Below are 12,302 nucleotides of genomic sequence, written 5' to 3'. Positions count from 1 at the left end.
TTGTCTGTCTGTATGTACGCGTGCCTCTGTGTATGTCTGTCTGTGTGTACGCGTGTCTGTGTGTCTTTCTCTGTCTGTATGTACGCGTGTGTCTTTGTCTGTCTGTATGTGCGCGTGTGTCTGTGTGTCTTTGTCTGTCTGTACGTACGCGTGTTTCTGCGTGTGTGTCTTTGTCTATTTGTATATACGCGTGTCTCTGTGTGTGTTTTGTCTGTTTGTATGTACGCGTGTCTGTGTGTGTGTGTCTTTGTCTGTCTGTATGTACGCGTGTCTCTGTGTGTGTGTCTTTGTCTGTCTGTATGTACGCGTGTCTCTGTGTGTGTGTCTTTGTCTGTCTGTATGTACGCGTGTCTCTGTGTGTGTGTCTTTGTCTGTCTGTATGTACGTACGCGTGTCTCTGTGTGTCTTTGTCTGTCTGTATGTACGTACGCGTGTCTCTGTGTGTGTGTCTTTGTCTGTCTGTACGTACGCGTGTCTCTGTGTGTGTCTTTGTCTGTCTGTATGTACGCGTGTCTCTGTGTGTGTGTCTTTGTCTGTCTGTATGTACGCGTGTCTGTGTGTGTGTGTCTTTGTCTGTCTGTATGTACGCGTGTCTCTGTGTGTGTGTCTTTGTCTGTCTGTATGTACGCGTGTCTCTGTGTGTGTGTCTTTGTCTGTCTGTATGTATGTAAGCGTGTCTCTGTGTGTGTGTCTTTGTCTGTCTGTATGTACGCGTGTCTCTGTGTGTGTGTCTTTGTCTGTCTGTATGTACGCGTGTATAATGCTGTCCACCCGGTGTGCCCCCAACAGTCTGTCAAGGCTCTGCGCGGGGTGGGGATCTTTGTGTGGACATTGTGGGGAGCGGTGGGGCAGAGGTTAGCGCGCTGCGCTACGCACCCGGCCGCCCGAGTTCGATTCCCGCTCATAGCCAACACCAGTGACGGCTATCCAAACCAATCCTGGGCATCCCCTAGGTTGACTCGGCCATGAACGAGTACCTGGTGCGGTGTGTAAATCATCTTCACTGGGGAGGCAAAGGCGGCCGGGCGTGGTGCTGGACACCCACCCCCTCGTGTGCCGTGACGGCCTTCATAGGTGCTCGCTAACAGCACTTGCCCCAACTGTCTGTCAAGGCTACACGGGGTATCTTTTATGCTGTGTGTGCATCTGAATGAACGTTGTGTGTGCATCTGAATGAACGTTGTGTATGCGTGCACGTACGCACGTAAGCATTGCGCCCCAGTCTTACTGTTCCGTTTGTGCACTTCGTGTTTGCGTCGTTATCCAGACGGCAGCATCAGCATTAATCGCGAGGACCTCGATTCTAAAACCCGCGCATTCGATGCGCATTTGGCGAGCGGCAGCATCGATCCACATGGGAAAAAAAACCGGTGCAAGGCGATGTTTGTGAGAGACCTCGATGGGCGTGAGTAGCGGTGGGTGAAGGGAGCCACGAAGCTCTGTGGCAGCAGCAGCAGCAGCAGTGAAATCACAATTCGTGTGGCCGGTGGCGCTCGGGCACGGCTCGGAGCGAGGCCACGTGCAGCGAAGCGGCCGCTCTCACCGAGCGCGTCACGCGCGCGTCACAAAGCGCGCCGTGGCAGCCTGTAGCGTGACGTCGTCAAACAATGCAACGACAAGTAGCCCCTCCCCCCACCACCACCTCCCCCCCACGTGCAGCATTGGCAAGCTGTTGTTGGCCAGTGCTGTTAAGGCGAGTAGCACCTCTGAAGGCCGGAACGCGGTCGTGGGTGGCACCTTTGTCTCCCCAGAGGCGACGTTTACACATCGCACCAGGTACTCACTTGAGGCTGAGTTGACCTAGGGGGAGGTCCAGGACCCATGCAGGTAAATCGTCACCGATGTTGGCCGTGAACGGGGAATCCAACTCGGCTCGCCTGGGTCGTCGTTGCAGCGCGTGAAACCACTGCGGTGATGTGGGCCTGTTAATGTTGATAGTGCTATTGATAGTAGTTGATGGTGCTGCTGGTGGTGGTGGTGGTGATGTTGGGCGTGAGGGTCACACAGTCGTAACACGTGGGAGCTGTTTTTTGCCGCAGGCCCGGCGATGTGGACTGTATAGACAGCGCCGCCTCGACGCCCTGCGACCAAAATCGATATCCACTCTGTGTTTACAATGATGTGGAGCACATCACCCCCACCGCGGAGACTGCGCGCATTCCCCCAGCACGGGAATGTGATACACCTGGGCCACCTGCTCATTCGAACACGCAAAGACAAAGGTCCCCCGGATAGCCTTCACGGAGCGTTGGGGCAAGTGCTGTTAGCGAGCACCGATTTTTGGGCGGCACGGCAACACGAGGTTGTGGGTGGCCAGCAACCACGCCCGTCCGCCGTTGTCTCCACAGTGGCGATGTTTTAACGCACCGCTCCAGGTACTCATTTGAGGCTGAGTCGACCTAGGGGGAGGTCCAGGACCGGTTCAGATAATCGTCACCGGTGTTGGCCGTGAGCGGGAATCGAACTCGGCTCGCCGCTTTCGCAGCGGAGCGCGCTAACAGCTACCGACGAAGCAAAAGACAAAGATCCCCCGTATAGCCTGTAACAGACTTTAGGGGCAAGTGCTGTTAGCGAGCACCTATGAAGGCCGGAACGGTACGCGAGGGGGTGGGTGGCCAGAGGCCACACACACACACTCAGACACAATCGTATATACGGTGTATAAATATGAGCTTTATTAATACATTCTCTTGCGTGTCTGCAGTTACCGCAAATAGCAGGGACATCGTACAGACAAACCTCACCTCCCCCCCTCCCCACTGTAGCTCCTCGCGGCTCCGCCGTGCGAGATCGACCGTGAGCGCGAGCCGCCGTGCGACTCCGCCGTTGGCCTCGCGCGCCCCAAATCCCGTGGCGGTGACGGTGACTTCAAAGGCTCCCATTGTGAAGACGTCACAATGGGAGCCCCCCCCCCCTCCCCTGCAAACCCCCCCCCCCCCTCCACAATCCCCTACCTGACCTGCTCACAGCCCTCGCAGGCAGTGCCGGATTAAGCTAGTTGCGGGGCCTGTAGCATATACGGGAAAATATATATTTTAAAACGTCTCAAACTTAAAAAACATAACATTAAAATGAAAAGATAACTCATTAATTTAATCGATTCTTTAAATCGCACCAAGGAATCGAAGGTTGTAGATTTCTTTAGAATCGTCTTGAAGCGACGACGCGCAACAGAACCGTCCTTGATAAACCAGCAAATCTTACAAAAAACACCGTATTACAACGCTGTGTGCTCAAATCCCAGTGTGATGCAAGTCAAACAATAACAACCATGAGATACATTAACCATATGTTTTCTAAATCACCAAAATACAGCTATAAAAACAATGTAACAGCAGTAATCATAGGAAATGTGATTCTCATTTAACAATAAACGATATACATAACATGTACGACCAAACTTGCAGCCATAGCTGGCAGCATGACACTCCCAGTGTATGATGTATGAGTGAGTCAGTGGTAGTGTGAGTGAGTGTATGCTGTGTGAGTGAGTCCGCGTATGGTGAGTGAATGGGTCAGTGGTTGTGTGAGTGAGTGTATACTGTGTGAGTGAGTCAGCGTATTGTGAGTGAGTCAGCGTATTATGAGTGAGTGTATGATGAGTGAATGGGTCGGTGGTTGTGTGAGTGAGTGTATGATGTGTGAGTGAGTCAGCGTATGGTGAGTCAGCGTATTATGAGTGAGTGTTTGATGAGTGAGTGAGTGTATGATGAGCGAGTGGGTCAGTGGTTGTGTGAGTGAGTGTATGATAATAAAAGTTGGTTGCATGTCGGCAAGTATGCTAAACATTTCGAACAGACAAATTCACAAATTTCCATTTCATATATAAGATAGATAGAGTCAGCATGTACTACTGTAGTGAAAGCTGTAATCATAGCAGGAACCACCATAGTCGGTATGCACTGCTGTAGTCATAGCAGGATACCACCACAGTCAGCATGCAATGCTGTAGTGAAAGCAGGATACCACCACAGTCAGAATGCAATGCTGTAGTCATAGCAGGATACCACCACAGTCAGCATGCAATTATGTAGTTATAGCAGGATACCACCACAGTCAGCATGCAATGATGTAGACATAGCAGGATACCACCACAGTCAGCATGCAATGATGTAGTCATAGCAGGATACCACCACGGTCAGCATGCAATGCTGTTGTCAAAGCAGGATACCACCACAGTCAGCATGCAATGATGTAGTCATAGCAGGATACCACCACGGTCAGCATGCAATGCTGTTGTCAAAGCAGGATACCACCACAGTCAGCATGCAATGATGTTGTCATAGCAGGATACCACCACGGTCAGGATGCAATGCTGTAGTCATAGCAGGATACCACCACGGTCAGCATGCAATGCTGTTGTCAAAGCAGGATACTACCACGGTCAGTATGCATTGCTGTAATCATAGCAGGTACTACCATAGTCAGTATGCACTGCTGTAATCATAACAGGTACCACCACAATATGTACTGCTGTAATCATAGCAGGTGCCACCACAGTCAGTATGCACTGCTGTAATCATAGCAGGTACCACCACAGTCAGTATGCACTGCTGTAATCATAGCAGGTCCCACTACACTCGGTATGTACTGCTGTCATCAGAGCAGGTACCACCACAGTATGCACTGCTGTCATCATAGCAGGTACCACCACACTCGGTATGTACTGCTGTCATCAGAGCAGGTACCACCACAGTCGGTATGCACTTCTGTCATCATAGCAGGTACCATCACAGTATGCACTGCTGTGATCATACCAGGTACCACCACCACAGTATGCACTGCTGTAATCATAGCAGGTCCCACCATAGTCCGTATGCACTGCTGTAATAATAGCAGGTACCACCACAATATGCACTGCTGTAATCATGGCATGTACCACCTAAGTCGGTATGCATTGCTGTAGTCATAGTAGATACTGCTATCCAGTTGGTAGATACTGCTATATAGAGTTAGTAGATACTAAAATAGTCAGTATATACCACTACGGTCAGTAAATACTGCTACAGTCAGTAAATACTACTACACAGTCAGTAGATACACTACGGTCAGTAGCTACTAGAGTCAGTAGATACTGCTATAGAGTTAGTAGATACTGCTATAGAGTTAGTAGATACTACTATAGTAAGTTGATACTACTGTTAAGTTAGTTGTTACTACTATAGAGTCGGTAGATACCACTGTAGGCCCAGTAAATAGTGCTACGGTCAGTAGTCACTACAGTCACTAAACACTACTACTACACAGTCAGTTGCTACTACTGGCTCAGTAGATACTACTGTACAGTCAGTAGATACAACTACAGAGTCAATAGATACTACTTCCTCTGTTGTATGTAGGGTGTGTAGGTATATATATACCTACGCAGGGATAAAGATATTTTTTTAGGGAGTGGGTCCACAATTTTCAGAAACCTTTTACATTAACTATTTACCCCCACACTTTCTATAACTTTTTGGACTTGTGCAAGCTTCTTATAATTTTGTTGGTGGAGAAATGGACAAACGGTCCACTGGGCTTTCACAATACCTTAGTATCTGTGTATGTATATGGAAGGTTTTTAAGACAAGTTTTGAATATATCTTTTTCACCCGCTAGTATGTTATAAAGGGGCCCTAAATTTTAAAAAAAACATAAACATAAAAAACATAAAAAAATGTACTTGCATAGTAAAGTAATTGTATTTTTTCATTTGTTATACAGCCAGATAATACGACAAATCGCTAACCTTAAACACTCAGTCGTTCATAAAAGCTGAAGGCTGTATAGTGCTGTAGTGATAGAGCAAGTGCAGAATCGCTGAACCGGAATTGATAGCTTGAAAGCATTTAGCGCGGGGCCCTTGAAAGTGCGGGGTCCGTAGCATGTGTAGCTACTTTTGCTACTTGGATAATCCGACACTGCTTGCAGGGTCCCCCCCCATCCACGTGTCGCCATGCCCTTGCCCGTGCACCGCCGTCATCCCACGAGCCCCGGTCGCACACGAGCTGAGAAGTCAAACGTGCCTGGCGCTTGAGCCCGCTGTGGTGATTCTACATTCCTATGGCGGGGCAAGTCTCCACGTGAGACTACCAGACAATTTGGTGTTCGTAAAAAAAAAAGGTGTGATTGCGTCCTTGGCGTAGACACATTGAGTTGTGTACGGTCCGAGTTGTTTATTTATTCAGTCTCTTCGAATGACAACCAACACTACGGGCTTCACACAAATCGCTACCGCTTTCATTGAGCCGAGAGGTATGATGGTGGCTGAGTTGAATGTTAACTCGTGGCCTTGCGAGTGCGACCGGCTGCTCTAACAGCGAGCGACAGGCCACATCTCACTGTGGGCGAGCGGTGCCAACGTCAGCATTGGAAATGCAACAAACGCAATTTGTATGTATGTTAAACTTCTTTCGCACCGTGCGTAGCCAACTGTGCTCATCGGAGGTGTGGGGAAGAACAACAAACTAAACACAAACAGCAATATGGTGCCACACGGTCAAATTAAGGATGCATGTAGCCGTAGCTTGAGACACCACTTACGTGTAAATGTACATTGCATCAATTGTCCCTTTATGGATCGTAGTAATACAAAATATTAACACAGCAATTCAGGCAAATCGCCTACCACGCTTTAGGCCGTCTCGGGACAGGTTTAAGTTCACGGAGACTCATTGTGAATTTCATGAAGGACGTCTGGAAATTTTACATGGACGGTCATTCGCATTTCCTGACAATTCAAGACGTGTGCCCGGATTTGAATTTGAATTAAGGTGCGAGTTTGTGAAACTACTGAAACGCACCGAACTTCTAAGGGGCATGCCGGATCAATGTATCCCAGCAGCGTTTTTTTTGTTTAATGAAACAAGGCAAGCAAAATATTGAGATTGTTTCGACTTCTTTGAGTTGTCAGGCGAGCCGGGGTATGGCCCATTGAAGGAATGCCACTGGGTGGCAAGGTCGTGCGGCCAAGGGCCCAGCAATGCAGCGCGATGACTCACGACGCTCACAGAGAGCTCTTGCTTAACAAAACAAAACAAATCAGACAGCACATCAAGTGTTGGTTTAATCGGCTACACGAGCCTGCTGACGAGGCCCAGCAAAGTCAGAACATGTTCCAGGAATTGCACTGAGAAGAGGATATCAGGCAGGCGTAGTCGTCGGTTTTCTTAAGTGCTATTTTAATTTGGTAATGAAACAGTTGCCTTGGCCGTGTTATTTATTTATAATGTGTCTGTATACCCTCTGGGTCTCGTGAGCATGGTATGAGTTAGGTTGGTGTCGAGGAGTTCACGATTGGCTCGGATCCATCGTTCGGTGGTTCCCCAATGCTGACGTTGTTTTCGCTGTGGGCGTGTGTTGCAGGATTATCCGCACGAAAGTCCAGCAGCCATTCCACCTTCCGTCACAAGACAGCCCTGGCCAGCAGGTCTCCTCTTCCAGCCACGGCATCAGTAAGTGGCGACCACCGCTCCGCTCCGAGCTCAGCATCCCGGCACTCTGCTACCTCTCATCTCGCTCCGCGCCACTCCTGCTACCTCTCCCCTCTTGCGATGCAGTTGCAACTCAGACGCCGCATGAAGTCCGCACAGCTTGAAACGTTGAACCGCGTTGCACAGAAACGAGTGGGTTGGCACACAGCCTGGAATTGAAATGCCGGCCCTTTGCTCACGGCCATGCCAGCCGCCCGAAACTCCAGCCACCTGTGACGATCTTACAATCGGCGCGGTACGCATCGTGCGCACCTCCAAATTGTTGTGACCCTAATCAGGTTACTCACGCAAGGTACCGGTAATCTAGCATTATTACTTTGCACGCAGCGTGTAATCTGATGACTATTGCTAAGCCTTTGTCAGTTGATTACTTTTTTAATTGCATTGTGCGACGACGACGATGACGACGACGGCGATGACGACTCCAAATGCAGTTGAGGCTGGGAGTTGATGAGGGTTGGCGGCGTCGGTTGATGTGAGGGCAGCAGCAGCAGCAGCAGTCGACGCGATGAGAGATCACGCGCGACACGCAGCCTGCGGGCTGAGCACAGAGCTCACGGCTCCGAATAATTACGGAAGGAAAGACGCCCCCTTCACATATTCCGTCCCTCCACATGAACAAAAATTAAATATGATATAACACATTCCATCAGCCACACGCTTCCGAGAGAGCACATAATTTCAGCAGCATCGGTTCCACACGAGCAAAAAACTCTGGACCGGTTTCGACACTCGTTGGTTTGCTTGAACCAAAGCTGGTGAACTGCAAGATGTCCGTAGGCCTGAGATTAAATCGACCTGAATGTTTGTTACGTTCATTCTAATCGCTGTGTAATTCGTAATCACGGGCAGATCACTCGATTGCAAGTAGCGCTTCGAGCTTAATTATATTGCACCTCACGTGAATGTGTACACATGATTCGGCAGGGTGGCGCGGTGTGGTTAGAGCACTTGACTCCCAAACGTGCAAGTTCGAATCTTCAACTCAGACCATCATCAATCATCATCATACCTCTGGGATTGATCAAATGGATATCACATCGCGGAAGGGGCAAACTCGTAACCCCATTGTGGAGAGAGGCTGTTCCGTGCCATAATTTTGGAATTTACTCAATTGGCTGAGAATGGTCGGTGGCGCTAACGCCACCCAGAACTAGCCGGAGAAGTGTGTCACAGTGACTTTTAGAATGGAAAGTTGCTTCAAGATGCCGCGCACGCCCAGGTGGGCAACTGGGTCTCGGTGTAAGAACGCCGCCGTTCGCTCAGCCAGGACATCGCCACTATTGTCCATGGTGATCGCGCTGCATCAGGGTGTGTGGCCAATCCCGTGAGTGCGTCGTGTGCGTCTGGCTTCACGTGCGAGGGAGTGACAGTACTCGGGCACAGCCGAACATTCACGCGCGCGAAGGGCGACACTCAAAAGCTTCTTCGCAGAGATCGATTCGCAAAGTCCACTGCTCTAGCTGCTATCGTCTTTCCAACTCGTAGCCTCAGGCCTACACCGCCGGGTATCGGCAAGGCAGTCCCCCAATCGCAAACCAGGCCCGAAATCCAGCTTAGCTTGTGGGATGCGACAAGACCGGGTGCGATCTGGCTGACTTGGTCATAATCTAGCGGTGGAAGAGGTAGTTAACATCTCGTTACTTTGGCGAGATGTTAACTACTTTGTCTGCTGTACAGGAGGTTGCGGGTTCACTCCCGACCCTGAAGCCTGCTGTATATTTGGAGTTTGCATGTCTCTCTCCCTGTGGTCGCGTAGATTTTTCCCCTCCACATTTAGAGTCAACGTGCGTTCGGAGTAATTGGCTGCCATAAATCTCCACGCGATAAGCCACTTCGTTGAACTATCATTGGGCCTTACCTGGTAAACTAAAAATAGTTTAGCTTTTAGTTTAGTTTTAGGTTCAGGTGGAAAACAAAACACGCGTGATTTGAGCGGTATCGAGTATTTAGTGTGGCCTAGAAATGTAACTTGTTTTTCCAACCATGGCCGGCGAGAGAGAGTAATGATTAACAAACCTCGTGCTCCTGACAAAAAGCCCCCCCCCAAACACACCACCCCACCACCCCCCACGTAGAAATGTAGCGATGAAATCAACAACGGCAAGAAACAGATAAGTTTACTTCGTCAACAGCAGCAGCGGGAGGGGAAGAAGTGGCCACGATAGTGCCCGCCCACCACTCAAGGTCACGGGGCTCAGCGCAACGGACGGGGGCCGGCCTCGCGCACCCATGCCCAACCAGCACCGGTCAAGGGCGGTTGTCCTGAAATTACAACTTGGCCCTGGCATGGCAATGTGGAATTTCCACCACTGGCGCAGGGGTTACTAACGGAGATACTTTGAACTTTGACCTGTAATACAAGCTTGGCCCTGGCATGGCAATGTGGAATTTCCACCACTGGCGCAGGGGTAACTAAAGGAGATACTTTGAACTTTGATCTGTAATTAAAGCTTGGCCCTGGCATGGCAATGTGGAATTTCCACCACTGGCGCAGGGGTTACCACCGGATATACTTTGAACTTTGACCTGTAATTAAAGCTTGGCCCTGACATGGCAATGTGGAATTTCCACCACTGACGCAGGGGTTACCACCGGAGATATTCTGAATTTTGACTGTGTGGCTCGGTCTCTGGCGTGGGTTGACGGACGTCTTCAATGCGAACGAGATATAAAAATAATGAAAAACACAAAGTAATCTTGCGGGGCTAGTGACGGAGTGTGAATAAGAACACTCGGCAAATAGAGGCTGGGATTGGGCGCCGATAGCAATTCACCGATTGGTCGGCTAAATCCAATTGTCACGCTCAGAAAACATTGCCGTAGATTGGTGCAAGTAAGAAAACATTAGTGAACATTTTTTGCAAATAACATGCACACGTTAACGCGGATTACTGGCACAGATAACCCCGGTACGCGCGAGACAGAAACAGGACGAACAGCGCAAACGAGATGGGAAAAATGAGTCATCTGTGAAAAAGAGCTTCGGGGCCTTCAATAAATGACGTCACGCACCTAGGGGGGCGTCAGACATTTGTGACGATGTGTGGCGGGGGGGGGTTTGAGAAATGTGACGTCACATCAAAATGCGCAAATTTAAATAAATATATACAACACGTTCTACTTCATTAAATAGACTTTTTAATACATGTTTTCTCCTACAACATCAGAGTGCAGCGCCACATTAAATACGCACTACAATGACAATAGTTTAAAGCGATTTGAAGCATGTTTTATTTTGGGGGGGGAGGGGCAGAGCTCTGTGACGTCATATTTGAGGGGGGTCTGACTTTTTGTGACGCCGTGTGACGAGGGGGGGGGGGGGTCAAAAATCGTCCAAAATCGCGTGACGTCATTTATGGACGACCCCTTCATAGCTCATCGAATTCCTCCGGCATAAATAAACTTCCTGATTCTGACCAAAATCTATTCTGGAATGAAATTAAAAATGGTATGAGGCTGGTGGTGTGGGTGCGCCTTGGCGAGCGTGGCTCGCGTGCGCGCGCGAGCAAGTGGTGCGTCGAATCTCGGGGACAAACAAAAAACACGAACCAGATGTTTGCTGATCAAACGCCCGCTAATCTGTTTGTTATTGGATAATGGGCTGTGCACTGCGCGCCTCGCTCGCTTATATCCCACGCGCGTCGGAGCCCGGGGTCGCGCGGTGCACTGGAGGGTAACGAAAAGTGCTGCCCGCAAAATCCCATCATCCGCGCCGCGAAGAAAATAAACTTTGTTGCTGAAACCGCTACAATTCATTAACTAACCCCCTGCCCCTCTCTCTCTCTCTCACCACATCACCATTGACAGCGGCAGTGCCACTCAATGTCCGGAGCTCCGCGTTGAAATGCATTTCCACTTCCCTTGGTTGACCGTGAAAGTATAGTGTAGATGATGCAATATTATTAAAAAGAACTGTACTTACCTGTATTAGAATATACAAATAATATCTATGATATACTCAGCACAAAAAAAATACTTTTCAGCCCTTTGTAATGAAGCCCTGTGACTGACAAGTCGTGCCGATCATGTAAATATGGGTCTCTATCTAAGTCTGTGGGTTTCTAGGTGAGTCTATGGCTCTATAAGTCTCTAAGTCTGTTGGGTTTCTAGATGAGTCTATGGCTGTATAAGTCTATGGGTCTCAGTCTGTGGGTTTCTAGGTGAGTCTATGGCTGTATAAGTCTATGGGTCTCTAAGTCTGTGGGTTTCTAGGTGAGTCTATGGCTGTATAAGTCTATGGGTCTCTAAGTCTGTGGGTTTCTAGATGAGTCTATGGCTGTATAAGTCTATGGGTCTCTAAGTCTGTGAGTTTCTAGATGAGTCTATGGCTGTATAAGTCTATGGGTCTATAGCTATGTATAGATCACTATCAGTGGGCCCTGGTGCAACAAATGAAATGCCGCACACAATCCACTGTCCAATTCCCCCACCTCTTCACAAGGCCGGCACCCGGGGCCCTCCGCGCAGTTGCACCGCCTGCACACGCAGTAGTTCGACCATTGCTACCCTGCCCGATGGGTCGAGTGACAGTGATAACGGTTGTCACGGTGATCGGAAGGGCCGAGCCCCACCGATGATGCTTAGCAACGAGGAAGCTGGTACCCGGCTGGCTCAGAGGCAGAAGCGCACGTGTTTTCACGCGCGTTCACCGAGTAACGCGCGTGCGCGCCAGTCAATTCGCCGGCAATATTCAATGCGTTTGACGTGGGTCAGAGTTCAAAGTCAGAAAGCCCATTATAAAAAAACATACAATGCATCACGTGTGGCAGGGCATTAGTGTTGAGGGGGGGAATGGCCACGCCGTTCAAACGTAATGTGCGCCATTGT

General features: G+C 49.5%; 1 protein-coding gene across 7 annotated transcripts in view; it reads left to right on the top strand.

The window, feature by feature from the left end:
- LOC103091851 (paired box protein Pax-5) overlaps positions 1 to 12,302 on the top strand; it is a 192,450-nt gene that overhangs the window by 114,131 nt on the left and 66,017 nt on the right. For all 7 annotated transcript variants that reach the window (XM_076065650.1, XM_032949694.2, XM_076065652.1 and 4 more), the window contains one exon: positions 7,345 to 7,433. In XM_076065650.1, the coding sequence (XP_075921765.1) occupies positions 7,345 to 7,433 (89 nt within the window). The remainder of the gene's footprint in view (positions 1 to 7,344; positions 7,434 to 12,302) is intronic.

Source organism: Petromyzon marinus, chromosome 8 (genome assembly GCF_048934315.1).
Source record: "Petromyzon marinus isolate PM22_M1 ecotype Great Lakes invasive population chromosome 8, UKy_Petmar_22M1.pri1.0, whole genome shotgun sequence".
In the NCBI taxonomy this organism is placed as follows: domain Eukaryota; kingdom Metazoa; phylum Chordata; class Hyperoartia; order Petromyzontiformes; family Petromyzontidae; genus Petromyzon; species Petromyzon marinus.
The sequence above is the reverse complement of the archived record's forward strand: the minus strand, read 5'-3'. Positions and strand labels throughout refer to the sequence as shown.